Source organism: Leptosomus discolor, chromosome 2 (assembly GCF_034619465.1).
Source record: "Leptosomus discolor isolate bLepDis1 chromosome 2, bLepDis1.hap2, whole genome shotgun sequence".
Taxonomy (NCBI): Eukaryota; Metazoa; Chordata; class Aves; order Leptosomiformes; family Leptosomidae; genus Leptosomus; species Leptosomus discolor.
The window spans coordinates 43,590,018-43,611,356 of NC_141392.1; the positions used below are offsets into that span (position 1 = coordinate 43,590,018).

The 21,339-nt window shown below is 36.4% G+C and overlaps 1 protein-coding gene across 3 annotated transcripts in view; it reads left to right on the plus strand.

Moving 5' to 3' along the window:
• The window catches only part of LYST (lysosomal trafficking regulator), an 87,489-nt gene that overhangs the window by 15,918 nt on the left and 50,232 nt on the right, over positions 1 to 21,339 (plus strand). For 2 of the 3 annotated variants that reach the window (XM_086482341.1, XM_009960969.2), the window contains exons 8-22: positions 783 to 849; positions 1,681 to 1,790; positions 2,842 to 3,265; positions 4,538 to 4,682; positions 5,467 to 5,640; positions 7,316 to 7,476; positions 8,531 to 8,721; positions 10,243 to 10,488; positions 12,084 to 12,257; positions 12,795 to 12,944; positions 13,555 to 13,692; positions 15,451 to 15,649; positions 16,911 to 17,042; positions 19,416 to 20,049; positions 20,524 to 20,701. In XM_086482341.1, the coding sequence (XP_086338467.1) occupies positions 783 to 849; positions 1,681 to 1,790; positions 2,842 to 3,265; positions 4,538 to 4,682; positions 5,467 to 5,640; positions 7,316 to 7,476; positions 8,531 to 8,721; positions 10,243 to 10,488; positions 12,084 to 12,257; positions 12,795 to 12,944; positions 13,555 to 13,692; positions 15,451 to 15,649; positions 16,911 to 17,042; positions 19,416 to 20,049; positions 20,524 to 20,701 (3,123 nt within the window). Of the gene's footprint in view, positions 1 to 782; positions 850 to 1,680; positions 1,791 to 2,841; positions 3,266 to 4,537; positions 4,683 to 5,466; positions 5,641 to 7,315; positions 7,477 to 8,530; positions 8,722 to 10,242; positions 10,489 to 12,083; positions 12,258 to 12,794; positions 12,945 to 13,554; positions 13,693 to 15,450; positions 15,650 to 16,910; positions 17,043 to 19,415; positions 20,050 to 20,505; positions 20,702 to 21,339 lie in introns of all 3 variants that reach the window. The other variant, XM_009960970.2, reaches the window with a different exon arrangement.

The following is a 21,339-nucleotide window of genomic DNA, read 5'->3' on the forward strand; positions in this document are numbered from 1 at the left end:
GCAGTATGCCTCTCTTGCAAGGGAGGAAAATATGGTTAAATAATCTAAGCTTAAAGTGCTTTTTTATACAATCATTTGACTAAGCAGCAGAGTTAGTGCTTTACAGCTTAAACCAAAAGCAGAAAAGGAAAAACATTGTTTTATTTCAGTACTCCAATTCTTTGTGTCAATTATTAGCTTTAAATCACTAGCATACATGTATCTTTTTCTGAACTTCAACACATGAAACTAATTCAAAATAATCTCGTTTTCATTACTTTTCAATATCATTTTGAAAGACCAATCTATTGAACTAATCAATTTAGAGATTTTTAATTAGAGATTTTTCAATTTACCTTTAAGGTGCATTTGTGAAGGATGCTCTTGACTACATGGCTTTGACCTTTTTTTTTTTTGTAGTTACTCTTTAATCTTGCATAAAAATGTTGGGGAAACTGCTTTCAGTATTGCATCTGTATATATCAACATGCTGTACTTTGTCACAACCTGTCAAATCCTGTAATTCTGTTACGGGGGAGAAGATAAGGGAGATCTCAGCTCCTGAACAGATAATGGCTCAAAAGCTTCTTTCATTTGGATTGTGAAGTCTCTCTTCTGCAACTGAACTGTACAGAACATGAGTGTTCACTAGCAAATATAAAAAATATTTCTATAACTTAAAGTAACTGGAATTGTCTTTAAAATCAATTGTAGAGAAGAATTGATGGAAATAAATTATTTCTTAGTTCTTTGAAATGGTATATATTCTTCAGATGTCAATTGCCCCTATATTTTTTTAACAGGGAGCTGTTCAACATCTTTTGGGAGGATTTCTGAACATACTGACACAAACAGAGTCTAGTTTTCATGGTGAGTTCAAGGTCTAAGTAACTTAAATATTGTTTTTTATAACTTAATGTATACACACTCAAATTTTTAGTTTACAATACAAATGCGAAATTGACAAATTCAGTGGTGTGTGTGAATCTATGCAGCTGCTGCTTTAGCTTGTGACAGGTATCTAACTTGCATGTAAATACAGGGTTATTTCTGAGCTAGTGGAAATCTCTTCTGCAAAAACACATGCTGGCAGATCTGAAAATAGTAGTTGAAATCGTAAACCCTGGGGTGACAGCATTAAACATAGCTTGGAAAAATAGCAGTTATCTTACTGATTGTATCTGACTGCATCACAACGTAAGTTTTTATTTCAAATTTCTTTCTAACACAGGTCTCAGTGATGTCGTGATTGGGTTTTATTTCTAATTGGGAAAACAACTAGCTAATCCAAGAACATGGGAGCAGATTAAATGCTTGCCATAAGGTAGCTTCACATAATGAGGCTGCTCCACAGCAGGAGATGGTATAAACCCAGCCCAGGACTTTGATCCCTGGCTTTGTGGGGAGAGCCTTTGCAATGTGGATGCTAGGTTCTCAGCCTTTCAGACTCTAGCTTGCAAACCTAGGAACCAGACTTGGTGTAGCCATCTAGATTCGTTCAATGAAATTTTGAATTACAGTGTCAGGAAGTACTGTTGGATCTCTAGAAATCATCTTGTAATTGTTACTGCTTCCTGAATTTGAAATGTTTTTGCAAAACACTCTGAATTCCAAGTTAATCTTTCCTCATGTAGTATGGAATGAGTGTTGAAAGCTTTTAAAATTCTTTTAAAGAATATTATTTTGTCTCCTTATTTTTAGCATGTCAGATGGTGCTGGTAGACCTGTTAGTTTCCCTGATGAGTTCACAGACGTCTTCAGAAGAGCTAACACTACTTCTGAGGATATTTTTGGAGAAGACACCTTGTACGGTATGTATGGAGTAGCACACAGGAAAACTCAGAGGCTTAATGAGAAGAATGCAGCAAAAAGAAAATCCTTTTGTGCCCACAAATTGTGGGAAATAAGGAGACTAACAGCAACATTGTATCTGATCAGAGCAAATAAAATTCGGTTGTTGAAATAATTCCTGCTCAAAACATGAAAAAAAACAGGAGATAAGAGGGTTTTGAAGTGTGTGTTAGAGTCCTGGGAACTCTGTTCAGCACAAGAATACAAGATTTCTCTCGGAGACTGCTACTGTGGTTATGAATGACAGAACACTAATACTGTAAAACTTGAAGTCATTCCTTCAAAGTTATAAAGCATCTCACTATGTCAAGAATGCTTTAGCAGCAGGAATTACTTTCAAAACTGTCTTAAGTTGGTTTGTGTAGTGCTGGAATCTACTGTTTGTGTGGGATATACTGCTGAAATACCTATCTTAGTTTGTGTGGGAGTCTGTATTAAAAAACAAGCAGAGGGAAATAAAAAAAAATAAAATTCTGTGAAGTCTGAAATAGTACCAAACCAAACACGGAGACACAAGTCACTTTCTCAAAGGTAGCTTGCAGTGGTTGGATAAGTAACTAGAAAAACTTGGTGGCTTAGGGCTCAGCTAGGTTTGTTACTGATGATGCAATAACAAAATGATGGCCTCTGTGTGCATTCTTAACCAGCCTCACACATGGGGTAAAAGGTGTGGTCTCTTGTTGAGGTGTAAATTTAATCTGTAAGCACATAATAAATGTGAGATAAGATTGTGCAATGGCCATCTGCTGTGGTTTAGCTGATTCCCAAGCATGGGAACTTCTAGATTGACTGCCCTGACTAAATCCCCAAAATTGTTGGGCCAAAGTCTGTTGAAGTTGCTGTTTGATGCTTTGTAAATGTGTGTCAGTTTGGATATGGGAGTCCACTTCTGGGAAAACATGAATCAAATTTAAATGAAGAGTGGGGTTCTGTTTAGTTAGATGATGCTTGAGTACATGGTATAAACGGTTTGATTTTTTTTTTCTCATTTGTTTGGTTTATTTCTTCTAGGAGATACTACTCAAAGGTGTATTGAAGATTATAGAAACTAATATTTATATGAACCCATTACAGTACCTTGCGTTCCCTTTGCTACTTGGCACAAATTTGAGTAGTAGTTCTTCACAAAAATCTTCCAGCCCTTCCAACAGCAAAACTGCTGGACCATTAAAAAGAACAAAATTTTCGCAGAGTAAGAAAGAGGCAAATGGTGAAAGTTTGAGTCACCAGCTGCTTTCTTCTTGGCATGTAGCCCCAATTCACTTGCCTTTAGTTGGACAAAACTGTTGGCCACACATGTCTGAAGGCTTCAGTGTCTCACTGTGGTTTCATCTGGAGTGTGCTCATGAAATAGAAAATTCAACAGAAAAGGGGAAAAAAGTCAAAAGAAGCAGCAGACTGGTAGCTGTAAGAGAGAACAGCTTTGACAGCACAGGTGAGGATATAGTACTTCTTGTTTCTATTTAGGTAGCACTGAAGAATTCTGATTACAAGTATTGCTAATCGGTGTGCCATTTACAAAAGGTTGATTTTTTTTTTTTTTTCCTTGAGATGGATATTAAACAGGAGTGGTAGTCTTTCTGATTTTCCTTTAAATACTGTATCGTACACTTAAAGATAAAACATTTCCAGCCTTAGTCCTTAAGTTAGATTAATGCCTGCTTCTGGAGAAATGTATTCTCATGGAGCTTGTAACTTCAGTAAAATGTCTTTATGCTATTTCATGTTATGATGAAGAAAATGCTAAATGCTGCAACTGAAAGGTCATGGGAAAAGATTGCTCTCGAGTTTATTTGGTTTCATGTATTGATGAAGCAAGTGGCTTTTGTGTTCTTTCTCTTTAATAGAGAGCTAGTAAATCTTTGTGATTTAGGATTTAAATATTTGAACTCTTAGCTAAAAGATACTCTGAATCCATCAAGTCAGAGCCTGAGGCGACTCATTATATATCCTCTAACTTTCCTTGTGTGTGCACCATTGTAAATGTACAATAGCTGTACAACATTTCTCTGTTTATACTTTTGTAGAGGCCCACCTGCTCCAAAGTCTTTTGAGCAGAATCTTTTGGATTATAATTTGTAGAAGGAAAAATTCCTGAAGTTAAGATGCTTCCCCATCACAACACTTGGAATACCTTTTACTGCACTTTTTTCTTTTTTTACTGTATTTGAATAAAAGGAGGGAAAATCCAGCCCTGAATCGTGGAACTCACTAGAACTGTTTTTGTTAGATCTGTATTTTCGCTTGGTAAAGTAGAAATACTGAATACAAGATCATGCTTAAAAGGTGATGTGATTTGTGAAGAAAATCTGAAGGTTTCTTGGTGCGCACCAAGACATCCAGTTCAACATAGGAGTGTTGTATGGTACAGCATGTTGAAAGCATCACTGAATTAGTGTATTCATACTTAATGGATTTACATTATTACAAAAACACGTGAGGTGTTGAGTTAATGTCAAGCTCCTCTTCTTCAGTTTGGGAGACCTAGGTCTCTGAAGAGAATGGTGCATATTAGTCAGCTCACTCAAAAAAACCAACCAACCAAAACAAAACAAAACAAACCCGACAGGGAAACAACCAAAAAAACCTCAACTGAACAAAACCCAATTCCCTGTAGTACCTGAACTATTTCTTTTCACACTTACAGTTGGTAGGGCAGGCGTTGTTGTTGTATTGTATTTGTGTATGAACATGTTTATATTTCTAGAGGAATTGAAGTCTACAGGAATGGAATACCTAAGCCTGGGAGATAAACTTGTTGAAGATGGCTGTGTTCATATAATTTCACTGGGTTCCAAAGCGTTGATGATACAAATCTGGGCAGACTTGAACACTGGAGCATTCATATTTCGGTATGGTGTATTAGTACAAAGCAGTCTTGTGACCATATGTATTGTTACTTCCAGTAGCAGCTTGCAGAGAATACTGATGGAGAGTAGAGAACTAACTTCTATAGTAGAGCCATCTTGCACGCTGGTAACATGGAGTAAGTTTATTGCATACAGACCTACAGGTTTACTTGCTTAAAGTATTGGTCTCTGGTCTTGCGTGTTTCATGTACTTTGTATATAAAGTGCCTGAAGTAAGATGCAAGATCAGTCATAAACATAATCCAGTGCAAGGCAGCAATTCAAGTATTAATGAAATGACACAAATGCACGAAGATAAGGAAATCTTTTGTAGCTGTAGGTTTTCGCACCTGAGGTGTGAAAACTGCTGCTATTTAATACTTACCACAACAGTCTTGGTTTTAATCTTCTGAACTCTTTTAAGCCCTAATTTAGTTCTTAAGTAATGCATCTTTAAAATGGGTCTAAAGCTTTTTTACAGTGTTCAAAGCACCTGTGTTTTTTTAGTAAACTGAATTTAACTTCTCTGTTAAAGCGATAACACCCTTACCTTAAATGTAAGCAGATTTGTGCAAACAAGTTAACTAAGTTGAAACTGTAATGTGAGGATTTCCCTAGCTTATGTTGAGCACTCTAAATATAGCATTGTGATCAAAAAATATCTGTGAAAATTAAGGAGCATAATCTCAAGGTGACTGAGGCCAAAAACCTGCAGATTTGGGGCCTAAAAATGCAATTTTGAAAACAAACTCATACACTTGTCTTTCCTTTTCTGTTGTTTTCACAGTATGTGCATGGATCCAAATGATGAGATGAAAGCTGGTCTACTGGCACAGGCTGAATCTCCAGAGAATGTTTTCCTTGTGGGCAGGTGGCAACATTTAGCGATAACATATCTGCAGCAGCCAGAGGGCAAGAAAAATATCCATGGAAAGCTGTTCCTGTGGGTTTCTGGTCAGAGGTAAAGTATACAGTAGTTGTACCTAGATGCTTATCTTCCTAAAAAGATGTTGTCTGGTAGGAAAACATCTACACTATTTTGGTGCAAGCTGAAGGTACAGTTGAGTAGTCTTCTGGGGGTAGGACAGGGGTGTCTTACACTGCTAGGAATTCCCTAGAAATACCCAGAACTGTCTTGATTGCTTTGAGAATCTTCAGTTTGTACTGTGGACCAATGCTGTGGATCAATTTTTTTTTTTTATCGCGAATAAGTGAAAGAGGTAGGTATTGCAAAATTTTGAGTAAGATCCAAAAGAAGCTGTGACATGGAGTTAGCAGTAGGCACAATGTCTTTGGTTAAGTTAAGAATCCAAATTAAGGAGGTATTCAGGTATTGGCAATATTGTTGAAAGTAGGAACGAAAAGCAGATGGAGAGAAGGCAGTCATTTTGTTCTGCTGAGAGATGTAGAGAGGGGAGAAGTTTAAAATAGTTCAGACAAGATCTGAACTGGCAGTGGGAAGTACTACTACTTCCACTGAAAACTTAAGGTCTGTGCTCCTAAATGAGGAACCTCATGCTAGGTTGGGTGGGCCTGCGCCTTCATGAAATACTTCTTGGTTAGAGAAAAAGGAATTTATTAAATATCAGGTTCTATCTTTTCTTCCTAAAGTTCAGACTATGAAGACTTCCTTTGTATAAATTAGGTGGTCAAAATGTGATGTTGTAAAACAATTACATGTATCACAAAAATTCTTTACTATGCCTCTAGAATTCAGCCAGTAAATAAGCAATGTTATTAAAGATATTCCTAAAACTATATCTAGGGAAAAAAACTGTTTCACAATTTTTCTTCCTGCAGTTAAACCTGGCATTGTAAAATACAATACTTGTTTCATTTTGTTCTTGAAACTACATGGAGTTAATTTTTAAGCAACTTGATTTCCTCCACCTATTGTTCAGTCTGTGCATGCTGATATGCAGTAAAGTCCACATACAGAGATATAGGGGAAACTCAAAACACTATAATCTGCACATGTGCAGTTGAGGCCCCTCTATATAGAGAGTTACTTGCCAATTTGCTAATAGTTAGGCTCTTCCAGGAAGCTTCAGATGACCTTTGCAGTCCAATTTGTCTGATGTTAATGCACATAAGGTTAACTGGATGCTTTCTGAAAGCCCAGGCTTATTGCCCATGGCTGTACAGCACACGAGCTTGGACGATGTTCCCTGGTATAAACAAATCCTCGACCTAGTCTTTTTCCACCACCGTTTTCATGATATGCATTAGTGTATTGAAAGGCCTTTTAACCTTTTAGGAACAGTAGAAATTCTTGAAAAATTGTGTTACTATAGAAGTGTGTGTAGTGTTGTATTTTTATATATATATATTTATATATATATAGTTTCTTCTTTGATATTAGAGAGAAGGAGGAAGGAATTTAAGATCTAGGTAGTCTTGACTGTATGGCAACCCTAGTTGGGACTCTGTTCCTCTGTTCTGTGCAGTATTTGAATACACACATTATGTAACTGAGTTTTAAGGTGCCTAGAAGTTGAAGATTACTTTAGTAATTTCGTGTTGATAACAGCATGGCTTCTCATCTACTAAATATTAAAATCTATTTCAAGCTGAAGCTGAATACCTTAGCAATTTCAATAATTTCTTAATATTTAAACTTCTTTCTTTATTTTTAGGAAATGTGAGATTAATTTAGATTATGCATTACCAAGGAAATCAAGCTTGTCATCTGACAGTAATAAAACATTTTGTATGATTGGCCATTGTACATCATCTCAAGAAGAATTGCTTCGATTGTCGGGTAGATGGGCTCTTGGAAATTTGCTTCTATTTAATGGTACTCCTTTATGCTTTTTTCTTGAATAAGTCTTAATTTCCTCTTCCCCCTCCAAGATGAAAGGCTTAATTTGATATCTTTAACATGCTAAGCTTTTTGTGGTTAAAGCAACAATAAATTCTTTACCAGCGTAATATATTGGGGACAAAGTAGGCAAATGTTTCAGTATTGGGTACTTCCTAATGTGTCCTTCTGCCACTATTCTCTTGCTTTGTTTTTAGGGCTCTAAATTCCAGTGACTTCAGTGTTTCTTTAAGTTTCCTTAAATAATACCTTGGGGTAGGGGATGGAGAGATGGTGGTACTTTGTACTTGCTCTGTCTTTTTCCTAAAGAGCACTCAGTCTGTCGCAGCTGGAAATTTGTGCAGACCATAGGTGAGATTCTTGCTATAAATATAAGCTTTGCATTGTCAATCTACGTGGTCTGATTGCTGTGTGCCTCCAGCCAGCATAAGTGATATATCCAGAGAGCACTGGATTTACTTCTAGAATTGTCATGCCACCCATACATCAGACTTGGGTCCTTCTGGATACTTCTTTTGAATTTGACTTCTCACAAACAGATGACCTGAGATGTGCTGTCCAGAAAGCAGAGGAGGTTCATTTTGCCTTCTACTTTCTACGTATTTTTGTGGGTTTCCTCCTTCATTGTAGTGAGCTTTTGTTGCATCCTTTTTGGTCACTCTACCCAGCTCTCTGGTGTTGTAGCATGTTGTTGCTGTCTGTAATCTTGCTATGCTTTGAAAACTTTGAGGGGGCTTGGACAGATGACTTTGCAATTTAAAAAGGCGTAATTGATTATTCAGAGCTGTTGGTCTTCGGTTCATGCAGCTCATTTTCCTGACTTGGTTTCAGTTGCCTTTTGCCACTGAATTGATCTGGCCTGTGCTAATAGGAAGCATTGCACTGTACCGATTGTTTTTCATCAGCAGGGCCTACAAAAACCAGCCTAGTGATCTTCTGTGTAAAGTCTCTGATGCAGTCTGCTAGCCAATGTATGAATTTTGCTTTTTTGTATACTAAAAAGTTAACAGCTTCTCTTCTGGATTTTTAGGTGCAAAGATTGGGCCGGAGGAAGCATTTTACTTATACACATGTGGGCCAGACTTCACGTCTGTAATGCCTTGTAAATATGGCAAAACACTGGCTGATTGTTCGAAGTACATAACTAAAGAGATTCTAGAGTGTGAACAAATTAAGGAGCTCTTCATGGCAAAAAAGGAAGTGGATGTTGGGCCTTTAATTGTAAGTTTCTACTTAAAAATGGTTCTTAATCTCTTAGAACTAATTAAGAAACTGGGGACACATTTCCTGTGGTGTCCCAAAGTGCTTAGCTTTCTCAAAGCAGGCAGGAGCAAATCCAGTTCTCATTAAAATCACTGCAGGGTTCTTCCCACTTATTTCAATGGGAGTTGAATTCCACACAGGATAGTTGTTTCATCTTGCTTTAGGTTGGATTCTGACAACTTCTGTAATACTGCTTATTTAATCTTATAAGCAGGCATCTCCAAATGCCCTAGGATGAATGTATAGCTCTTTTCTCCATTAGTATGAAGGTAGCCAAGGACAGCTTAGTTAAGCTTTTAACATTAAAACTGAAAGGAGCAGAGAAAGGAGGATTTAACTGGCTTTAACAGGAAGCAAAAGATTTCATCCTGATTCTTTGAGGGTTTTGAAGGAGTAAGGTTGCATCAAGTTTGGCTGAAAAGTAATTTTCAACCTGGCAGATCTTAGCTTTTCTCATCTTTCCTGACCAAAACAGCTATGCCAGATGCTGGTGTAAATACAGTTACACTAGAAAAAGAATAAAATAAAACCTGTCAGTGGAGCCTGCCATATTTGGGGAATTTTCTTCGAGCACTGGTAATTCCTGCTGTATGAATGGTTTCCACTAGAGGGATTTTTCTGATCTTGTTCTGTAGCAGCTCTAGCTGTAGGCAAATGGTCATTCTGTCTGAATGTGATCCTTGTAAACGACAGTACTAAATTTTGAGTAGGTTTAGAAGGAATGAATGGAATAAGTAAAAGGCCTAACAAGTCAGTCATGCAACTTGTAAGCTTATTTTGCCTTTAAAACTACCAAGTAACCAGAGAGAAGAACTATGTGCTCAAGTGATTAATCTCTGCACTTTTGCATGAAATGCTAGTGCCTTAAATGTAATTATTTCTATTTTAAATAACCTCCCAAATATGGTCATTTTACATTTCTGTGAAAATGGGTCTGTTTCTGTAGGAAACAGTTTTAGTCTAAGCCTCTTCTCAACAGAAGAAGTTTCATTACTTATGATCTTCTTGTGTCAAAGCTGGTTGAAGGATAGACTTGAAACAAAAAAACAGAGGAATTTTTAAAAAATAGCTGGTATCTTTCTATTTTGGACTTTCCACTTTAGAGGGGGAAACAATTTGTCCAATACTTCTGTATGCTCGTTGTCTTTAATTTTTCAGTAACTTTGTTTTTATGCAAAATAGTTGTAATTCTTCAGGTGATAAGGGGGATCCTTGGTGGAAATTTTTAGTGCTTTCTTAGCTTTCTGTGCTGTACCTACTACATGTATTTGCTGAAACTTAGGAATCCTGTTGCATTTTAGTGCACATGCATCCATATGAAACTTAAGAGCATGCTGATGGTAAAGTAGAAAGGAACTGCCAAAGTTGCTGCTACTTGCTTTAGGTGGCTTTTGTGTGTGGCTTTTTGTGTTTTGGGGGTGGGGTTTTTATTGAAAAAAAAAAAAAAAAAAAACCACGAATAAACTTCTCTTGTTTCAGGAGAGTCTTGCTATTGTTTATACCACATGCTGCCCTGGTCAGTACACCATATATGAACCTGTTATTAGACTGAAAGGTCAAGTGAAAACTGTACCTTCTCAGAGACCTTTCAGTTCAAAAGAAGTTCAGAGCAATGTGTTGGACTCCCATCACCTGAAAACACTTCTGCCTGTTGAATATAAAACTCTTCAGGGTATACTACATGAAATTGGAGGAACTGGTGCATTTGTTTTCCTCTTTGCTAGGGTAAGGGGGCTGGAGGAGCGGGGTGCATGTGTGTGTTGTCCAGTATAAATTTTTTCCTTGGATCTTGGGTAGCAAATCACATATTCTAGCTGCCTTGCTGTGGCCTGCATGTGATTTCTTTTTTCTTAAAGAAAATTTGTGGAAAATACCTGTGGCATAACACAGACTGTATCATGCAGCTTGTCTTAAGTTGTGAACTTAAAAGACTAATTATGCAATGTTTTTTATAATATTGCTGATATGGAAGATGTGGTGTTACATTCAGATTTATAGAGATGGGGCTTCTAAATATTGAAAGAGATTATTTTTAGGAGTGTTGTAGAACTGATCATATTTTTGGTCTCTAATTTTTAAAGGCACTTAAATTCTTTGCCTATCTCTAACACTTCAAATGGAATATTCACAATACCAGTGTAAATAAATGTAAAACTATAGTGTGCAGAGCTTTTATTTTAGCTAGTAAATAGTGAGAGCTTTTTTTGAGAATTGTTCAGCCATGTTCAAAGGCTTATCCTGTCTAAGAAAAATTGTAATTTAAAAAATATTAAGGCTATGAGCCTTAACTTGGTTACTACTGAACTGTGACTTTTACATGGAGAGGTTAATATTTGTGCTAGGAGTCTCTGAAGTACTATAGTTAATTCAAAATACTAACGTAGGCCTGAAACTTGTTTGTTTTGTATGCCCCTGGTAGTGTTTTGAAAGGTGTGGGGAGAGTAACTAATGAGCATTAGACTAGCAATGGTTGGGTGTTCAGACTTCTGGTTATGAAGGTACTGCCTGCTGTAATTTTAACATAGTGAAATCTGAGAAGAAAATCCTTATTCATGTTCTTGTATTATGTAAATTTAAGCTAAATATGTGCTAGGATCCTGCTGTAGACTGGCATCAGTAAAGCAATCAAACAATACAGGTATACATGTGTATAAGTGCAGCAGAACTAATACGTACACAGCAAGGGAACCTGTTGGAACTGAAATTCCATTCATGTGAGATTTTCTGCTTATACTTTTTTGATAAAAATATATTTACTCTTTCTTGGGATTCAGGAATTGTAGAAAGCAGAGAGTGAAGAATGGTCCATAGTCTTAATCTATCAAATTGCTTGTCTCTATGAGCAAAATAAAACTTTAATGTTTGACACTTCCAGATGAAGATAGTCCAGACCTTTAGGAACCTTAATTTAAAGCTTTCTGTAACCATTTAGGAAACATACTTTTACAGGGCAAACAGTTTATTAGTGGTTTATGTATTTCATGACCTTGTGACTTTGTAGTATTGTAAGAATAAATTGGTGCCTTCTACTTACATTTTATTTGGAACAGTTTTTTTTTTTTTTCTTAAAAAGCGATTCTTGTAATGGGGCTCTTACTTTCTTAGCAGATCATAATTTACCACAGGAGGAATGATCACTTCAGATATAATATCTGAATGTACACACATAGGCAAAAATGAAGGTTACGTACATAACCTAAACATCTTTAAAACAGATTTAATCTTGATGTTATGTTTTAAGACTGCAACAAAGCATTTTTAAGGCTTTTTTTGAAATGTTTCTCATTTAAACTGTTTTATTAAATTTGCCTTTTCTTCAGGTGGTAGAGATTAGCAGCTGTGAGGACACTCAAGCTTTAGCACTACAACTTATTCTATCTCTAACAAAATACAATCAGCAGAGAATACAGGAGATGGACAACTGTAATGGTTATTCTATGATTCATCGAGTGTTGATCAAACCAAAATGCATTGTTGGATTTTGCATGCTGAAGGTAGTGCTCTTTAAACCTGTTGTTTTGATCAATGTTAGCACAAATTTAGACGCTTCTCTGTGACTTTAATTCTGCATTTGAAACTGTCTTCACAAAGGAAGAACAGCAATTTGAAGCAAGTTCATTCTAGGAATGTTTTGCCTTGAGCTAGAAACTCCTGATAGGTGACGGAGAAAAAAGGAAGTGTTGAAAGACCCTGATTTCAGAGGAGATGGGGGGGGAAGCAACTTTGTTTCTCTGAGAGCAAAGATCTTCAAGTAAGCTTGAACTTGTAAGAAATTAATAAAAATATCTGAGTGCACTTGAAAATCTTTTTTAAAAAATATTTTTTGTACAGCTTTTAAAAGAATGAAACATCTTAAATGCCTCCAGTGGGGTTACTAAGCTCAATAACTATTTTCAAAGTTGACCAGGTAGATATATGCCTTCCCTATCAAGGGTTTGATATCTCTTTAAAGACTTTTTTTGATAAATTGGATAGGACAACTGTACTGTTTTATGCATATGCCATGCAAAAAAATTTTCCCCCTCTTTAAGACTCTTCTTGAAGGATGCTGTAGTGATGAGATTCTCTGTGTAAATGAAGATGGGCAGTTCATGCTTGACACAGATTCTACTGCAGTTATCCAAGATGTTCAGTTGTTAGAAAAGCTGCTGCTTGACTGGAAGATATGGTCTAAAGCAAAGGTAATTGCTTTCATTTTGGAAAGATGAAGTCTAAAAGTCAATATTAAAATTAAAAGGTGAAGAAAAAGTATTGAGGTCTGAAATTAATTTATTCAGTTAGATGTCAGTAATTACTAAAGCTTTCTAAAATTAATGGTCCTTATTTTTCTTTGAATAGCTGGTAGTAGCATCAAGCTCCCATTATCAATGATGCAGGTAGCCTTAGTGTATTAAACTCTGTAAATGTAATGTACATATTTGACTTATTGGTTGAATGCATTAATTTTTTAGGGAAACTTAAGGCTGAGGAAGACCTGCTTCCATCTGGAGTTAAGTTGTTGAAAATAACCATCCCATATTAATAAAGCAAAGAGTATACAAAATTAGTTTTAGACAAGAAGTAATCTTTTTGTAGCTTAATCATTAAAATATGCTAAATTTTCTATGAGCATAAGTTTTCTGATAGTTTCCAGTTTCTGACCACTTGCAGTCACTTAGTTTTTGGACATTCTTAGGTGCAAAACTAACTTGACTTGGTTATGATCCTAAGTGGTTTGGTGTTTTTATTCTCAGTGTATAGATTCAGAAATACATTTTTGAAGCTGTGTTCCTGTTTTGTTTTGTTTTTCAGCAAGGTGTTTGGGAAACTTTGTTAGCAGCTCTAGAAATCCTTATCAGAGCTAACCATCACCAACAGATGTTTAACATTAAACAGCTCTTGAAAGCTCAAGTGGTACATCACTTCCTGTTAACTTGTCAGGTTCTGCAGGTACGTTCCCTCTGAACTTTGTGCTTGGCAAATACTGTTTCACTTGGGAGGGTGCGGGGGGAGATGACACTAAATGCTGTAGGAAAAAAAAATTCCTTCAGTAGACTGCTGTCCTCTGCTTCCAGACCCCTTTCATCTCCTGCAATACACATTGTTGCTGTAAACTGGTACCGTTCTCTACTGGGTTCTCGATTTACTGCTGGAGGGAAGGGGCAAGAGATTTTAACTGTCTGGTACTATTTGAAAACCTAGGCACTAGGTTACTTGCACAATACATACAAGAGTAAGAGCTGAATTGAGCTAACCCTTTTAATTAAGACCTGGGATGTCTCTTAATAGTTCAGGTCTTCATTACTGAAAAGCATAGGTACTGTGCAAGCAGCAGAAACTGTCTGTCCTGTATTGCAGCAGAGCTAACAGGGCAACCAACCTCTAGTGCTCAGTCTGAGCACTCCTCTCAAAATTTTGATCCAGTAGCAGCTTCCTCCATGGTGAGGAGATGGCTGGTCTGAAGAGAACTTTGGGGAAGTGCTTTAGCCCTTTGATAGACAGTTCTTAGGAACCTGATTTTGAAATGATTTCCTGCTCGTAGTACATACTTGTTTGTGAAAATGGGTTGTAATCTCTTTTTTTTTCTACACTGTTTTCCACCGTACATTCCTTTTTATTCTGAATTTCTCACTCCAACGCATGAAATGCATTTATTGTTTTTCACTCTTGTAATGTTTTTTTAATGTGTCTTAATTATTTTCATTGCTGTGAATTTTGATGTGATATTTCCTACTTTTGGAACTTCTTAGTGGTATAGCTAGCTTTTAAAATTGTGTATTAATGCAAATGTCTAGATACAGAATGTTGCATAGTATTTACCCCATCTTTTGCACATGAGCACAAACGCTAATATACATGCCTATTGGGGGGAAAAAGATAAATTTCTTAGTTAAAATACTACTCAAATTGGCCAACGATGATTTGGCAATTTTGGGAGGAATGATGGAATGGAAGATAAACTATATGAGCCGTTCTCTTCAAAAACCTCCCTTAAATTAACTTCTTTTAGTCTATTCATACAGCAATCTCAGTTAAGGTGCTTGGGTACCAGAAAGAGGTGAAATTTAGAGAAGTTAGGAACAAGTTAATCGCCATGCTCACATTAGTGAGGTTTCCCACAAACTTTTTGAAGTCCTGTTCTAAAATCATTGTTCAGTTTTTGTTTTTTCAAATAGCCATTCCCAAACTATACAGAATGCTTGATCGAGCAGAAATTATAAATATAATTATCAATAGGATCTTAACTGTGTATGTTTTATAAAAATGAGTACTGAAGTGGAAATACAGAAGACCTAGTATGGCACTGTTCAGAAGGTTCTTAGTATGTTTGAAATACATCAACAACTATTTTAATTTCTTTACAAATATGTAATACAAGGACAGTAAACTACACTTTCAATGGTGATACGTGTCATAAGGCTCCAGCATTTCAAGTCAGAGTAGTACAGTATGCAGAAGATGTTCATTTTTTAAAAGTAAACTTGCATAAAATCAGCAATATTTTGTTTGAGTCTGAATTTTGAGTGTGCTGGACTTGGGTAACATTGAGTAGGTACAGTAGCTCCTCTCAAATTAAAGAATACAGGTTTTATTACTTAAGTTGTTTTCCTTGTCTGTTCTTCTACTACGGTGTGACAAAAAAAAAAGACAATTTCTGTCAAATTAAAAATACAAATAACTTACAGTTGTACTGTTCTTCCTTTCTAGGAACATAAAGAAGGGCACCTTGCATCCCTGTCTCAGGAGGTTTGCAGGTCATTTGTGAAAATAATTGAGGAAGTACTTGGATCTCCCCCAGACCTGGAATTGCTGACACTGGTCTTCAATTTCCTCTTAGCAGTTCACCCCCCCACTAATACATATGTTTGTCACAATCCTACCAACTTCTACTTTTCCCTGCACATAGGTAGGTATGTCACATTTAACTAGAAATAAACAATAAGATAAAAATCTACTCATGAATTAATATCTAAAAAAACCCCTCTGTCACTTATAAATTGCTATTCTATGAATATATTCTTTGATTGCTATATTGTAATAACTATATAAAAAAATTACTGAACTATTGGGACTTAGTAAAGTAAAAGCAGTTTACAGTATTGAGACACGTTATAGTTAGACTTTGTTTGCTTGGCTTGCTTGGAGAGCTTTCTTCTGCCTACAGCCATCGATAATCTCTCTGGTGGTTATGTCTGTAGTTTTCTTTAAAGTTTACTGCTAAATGGAATGCATAGTTAGCTGCTTGTGTGGACACATTTGCCTGGGGGCAAACCTTAGGGAAAAACGTGTAACTTACCTGTAAATGAAGCTTCTTCAGATATGATGTGTATGTGGTTCTGTCTCCATCTCTACTTGTTTTCTGTTACTGAATTCCTAGAAAAATAAGAGGCCTGAGGATCATTTTTAGCAAACAATTAGTTGCACTGCGAGACATCATTGACAGGCACCATCAGTGCTTGCGTACAAGTTACTGAAAGTACCAATACGCAGATCTAGGACAACAGCTGTCTTTAGCATATCTGTGCTAGATGATCGCTTTGGCAAAATGAGTGATGTGAGCTTTAAAAATTCTTTCTTGCTCTTTTAAAAAATGAGAAGTGGGTAGATGTATAGTTCATGCTTTAATAGTAGTATTGCAGAACCTTAGCCATAACTTACATAAACATGGAATGCATAATCCAAGTTTGAAGTGTTTTCTCCTTTTGCAGATGCCTGTATACTTCCAGTTTTAGTAATCAATTTCAAGGCAGTACAGTTCGTTTTATCTGTATCCATCCTCTAATATTAATAAATGTAAAATTCCGAGTAAAAGAGTATAGAATGCACTTTTTGATACTTTGAGCCTCATCATTAGATGAACCTGTTTGAGGACGGTCACCTGTTTTTGACATGGCAAAAAGTCAGTTATTACTGCTTGTATGCCTGCAAGGACAATCTTTACATATAATTACTGTAGAACATCGTAATATTTTCAGTGTTCTGAAGTAAATATTAAATATAAATAATGAAAAAATTGTTCGCAAGTGCTTTTTCTCAGATGCTTGTGAGTCAAGCTCTCCTTAGCCTCCAGTGTTGAAATGTAACCTGGCTGCTATGAGTCTAAATATATCTAGAATGCAAGGTTCAAAAGCTTCTATGTAACTTTCCCTTTATCATTTTCTTTCTAGATGGCAAAATTTTTCAGGAGAAAGTTGAATCACTTAGGTACCTGAGAAATTCCAGCAGTGGTGGGAAGTCAATAGACAGTTCTGCATTTGTGATTACAACTCCAACTGGATTTACAGCTTTACCACTGGGAGGTAAAACAATGCTGGGAAAACAAGGACTTTAAGACACAGTCGTTTGGCAGATGACTAGGGTGCCTTAAAGAATTACTTTCCCACAGATATTTCTTACAAAGCTCCCCCTGCCCCTTGGAGCTTAATGCCTGAACAGCAGAGTAAGAAGGATGGAATTGAACATGCTACCGAAACTGCTCTTTTTCAAGTTGAGACAAATTGCCATGTTGGTGGCTCAGGCAGTGAAGGGGACCAGTTAGCTGAACAATTTCATTTGTTAAACAGACCTGCTAGAAATGTATGAGAATGCCTTAACCAGGCAATAGTTGAAATAGTGAGCCGTAAGCAGTGATCCTATTTGTATAAAAAGCATTAAGCTGATACTTCTCTTTATTTATGTGTAATTGTTAACGTCCACCTAAATATAATATTAAAGTATTGGCATGTAGTTATACTGCAGGTGTATGTATAATGTTCCTACATGGACAGGATGGGGAAGTCTTCCCTGTGAAGAACAACTTGTATACCTTTGTTACAAAAATGACAATTGAAGAGTTTTCTAGAAACAGTCTCATTATATAGCATGCTAGATAAGTTGAGGTCTATAAAGGTCACTGCTTTAATAGGTTTTGAATTCCTCTGCTGTAGATGCTGAAATACTATGAAGTTGCTAGTTCAAGCTGGTAACTTTTTTCAGTTGGCGTGCTGTCAGTGTGATGCTTTTTACATCATTATTGAATTACATTTTTTTTAATTGTACTTTTTACACAGGTTTGCATAGGCAGTCAACAGCTATCACCTGTAAAATAAAAGCTAGACAATGTAACTTGGGCATAAGCTTTTATTTACACTCATTGCCAATGAGAATAAATTCTAAATAAAAACACACAATCTATGCCAGTTATATACCAATATGTACAAAATAGGAGAGGAAACAAGTTACTCTGATCTTCAGCTTGGTGCTCTGCATTTCAGGTCATGTAGGACTTGGCTATATTCTATTGCCAATGTAACACCTTTTACAATTGATGTCTTGTTGCTGCTTTGCTTAGGAGAAGCAATTGGAGTCTTCAAGCACTACTTCAGTTGAAACAGTGTTAGTTCAAGTGTCTTTTACTAAAAGCAGTGATGTGAAGGCAGACCACAGTACTAAGTTATATATGGAATTAGTCATTCTCCCATATGGATTATATATGAAATCTTATTCTTCTAAACTGAGTACTCTTTTATATCAATAGTACCAAACTGTTGTTCTTGAATAAAGATTATTCATGTGTGAGGAATACTCAGCGTAAATTTTTGTGAAAATAGATCTTTTAGTGTTGTGGTTCTGAATTCACTTTTCTAAATTTAAGTAAAATACTTGAAATGGCATGTTGGTTAGATAACTTGCTGCCTGCATGTGGGTTTGCAATTGGTTGCACTACCTGCTGATGTGTATGCAGGCCTGGCTGTCAGATTGTTGCAGCGATATAGATCCTTCCTGTTGACTGAAGGCCAGCTCGATCTGCCTGTGTTTGCACATGTGTATATGTGTGTGTGTATATATATACACTTTTTTAATATATATGTATCTCACTTAAAAAAAAAAATTCCTAATGCATCATCATGGTGTTAGTACTAACTGGTGCATAGTTTTCAAAATACTTCTGAATAAACCAAGTCTCCTTTTTCTAGACTAACGAAAAGCTGCTTCTACCAGTCTGGTATATAGATTGCTTTCCCTCTTAAAAATACATTTTATGAAAGGCATCTGTAATGTGCTCTGAAAGTTTGACTGGTTTGGGTCAAAATGTGTGCTTAAAAGGAAGCCCTGTTCAATAAAATACACAGTGTTTTGTTATAAATCTGAGGTACATGTAAAGCCTTTACTTCATGTAAAAGCCTCTACATGAGGTACATGTAAACCCCTTAGAAAGGGGTTTGTGAATAGTATTTCAGTGTCTGAACTGAAACACATTGACAGATTGGACCTCTTAGACAAGAGCTCCAAATAATGCAGTCCACTCAACTGGACCCTGCTTTGAGCAAGGAGGTTAGGCTAGACAGTCTCCAGAAGTGCCTTCTGCCTTCAACAATTTTATGATTCTGTACAAATTCCTGTTAGGGTTGGTTGAGAGGATCATAATGTAAATTCAGAAACTCCTGTAGATATGCAAAAATTATCTTGCATTTATGTATCTTTCAGTTGGGACTCGCTAAATATATGGCTGCATAATAGTTTACTATCTCTACTTGATCAGCCAAATCTGAGCTATGCCAAGTGCTGAAGCAGTTTTGCCGCATAAAATTAGCTTGGGTCATCATGGTGTTTAAATGTATGTGGAGTGTAACATTGAGGGAAAGTTTGTTTCTAGTGTAAAAGGAATGCTGAAGATATCCTTATTTCTCTAGGGAGCACTTCCAAGGCTAGCGTGCAGCCGAAGACAAGCCCTCGAGCACCTAAACGGCTTTGCAAAAGCTTACCAGCATCTCCTCTTTCCTCACCTCAAGTTCATCGAAAAAGACCAGCAGAAAGAAAGGGAAGGAGCATTGATGACCTGCAGATTGTTGGCAAGTGTGACTACATTGATCTCCAGGATAGAATTGGTTTTGTAGGAAGTTCTGAAACCATAAAGACAGTACAAGAACTCTTTCTTAGCAGTTGTGAGTCTGCAAAAACAGTTTGTGACTCAGAGTTAACATCTGCTGAAAAGTTTGAAGATATTGCAAAAGAAGAAGAGTTATCTGAAACTACATTTGACAGTAAAGAAGCAGATGCAGACCTGAAATGTAGTGAAGGTGGTGGTGCTGCAGCTGAGCCATTGCTACGTCGTCCAGACAACCTGAAAGGACTACCTTCATTTCAGAGGAGTCAGAGTAACTTTGCAGGGTTAGGCTTAGCATTTTCTGTTCATGGAGGATCATCAGCCATTGCTCGCTGGCCAAGCTTTGCTGACAAGAATGTGCTTCCTGAAGACTGGGAGAGTCTTGCTTTTTCTTCAGCTAATCAGAATACCCAAAAATCATCTGAAAGCCCTGATGACAGGTAAACGGATAAACAAAATAATAAGTTAGCAGTAGTTCAGTATACAAGCTTTAATTTCAGAGTTTTTGGTCTTAATTACTATTTACAAAAATTGGAAGCCTGAAAGTTAAGGGAGTATTTTCAGTGGCTGTCATAAACCAATTCATTAAGCTTTTAGTTTATAGAATTGCATTGTTTCAATTTTTGCATTATTTACATAGCAAAATTCCTAATTTTTAAAGTTTGCTGTCTATGGTAGGAGTGGGAACTTGTTATGCTAGCTCAAAAAACCTCAAGTAGTTCTGGTCAGATTATCCTTTTTGCTATCTGCCATCTAAAAATAATTGTTAATGAAGAGTGGTAATAGGAGTATTGGAGAAATGATTGCCAGATATCTTCTTCCTCCTGCTCTCTGAGAGTAGCTAACACTTACACTTTTTTTTAATGTTTACTGTTGTAGACAAACTGTGGTAAAACATATTCCTCTGTTTTCAGCTGTACAGAAGACTCTCTTGTGCTTATCTGTTGTGGATTATATGACCTCTTGCGTGGAGTTCTCCTAATCCTACCAGATATCATGCTAGAAGATGTGATGGACAAACTTATCCAACCTGATTATCTTATAGTTCTTGTGAACCACCCATCTCCTCTCATACAACAAGGAGTCATTAAAGTAGGCCTATATGAAATGTTTCCAGCTAAAAGGTTATGAACTAGCATGGTTAACATGTTGGAAAGATGAAGTTTTGTTTATATCTTTTATTTCACTTTCTTCAGTCTTCAAGGTTTACTTCTGAGTTTTAAGATATGTTTCCAACCTCAGATTTAAAAAAAATGAACCAAACCAACACAACACAAACGTAGAATCTTTCAGTAGATAAATATAGTCTGTGATCTAAGCCAGAGGCCTTAGAGGCATACGACAGCGTTACTGATGTAAACAGAAGCAACAATGTAGAAAGTCATGACCATCTCTTAAAGATTAAACACATGCACTATGTTAAATTAAGGTGCAAGCAAAATTTTTGACATCTAACATGGTTGTACTTCGGTTATTCTGGGGACTCATCCACACATTCGTGGCCTGAACATGGGCTTCAGGCTTCAAAATGTTCTCAGATTTTTGTGGTATTGACAAGGACAGTGTTCCTGGGTGATAACATGTATTATGTAGCTGAAAAACTTTGAGTAGATTTGTATTTTAATTCGAAGAACAAGATGACATGGCTTTATTAACAAAATGATCCAAAAAGTTGTGTATTCACTTGCATATGTAAAAGTATAAAAAGTATAAAAACTTTTGATGTATTC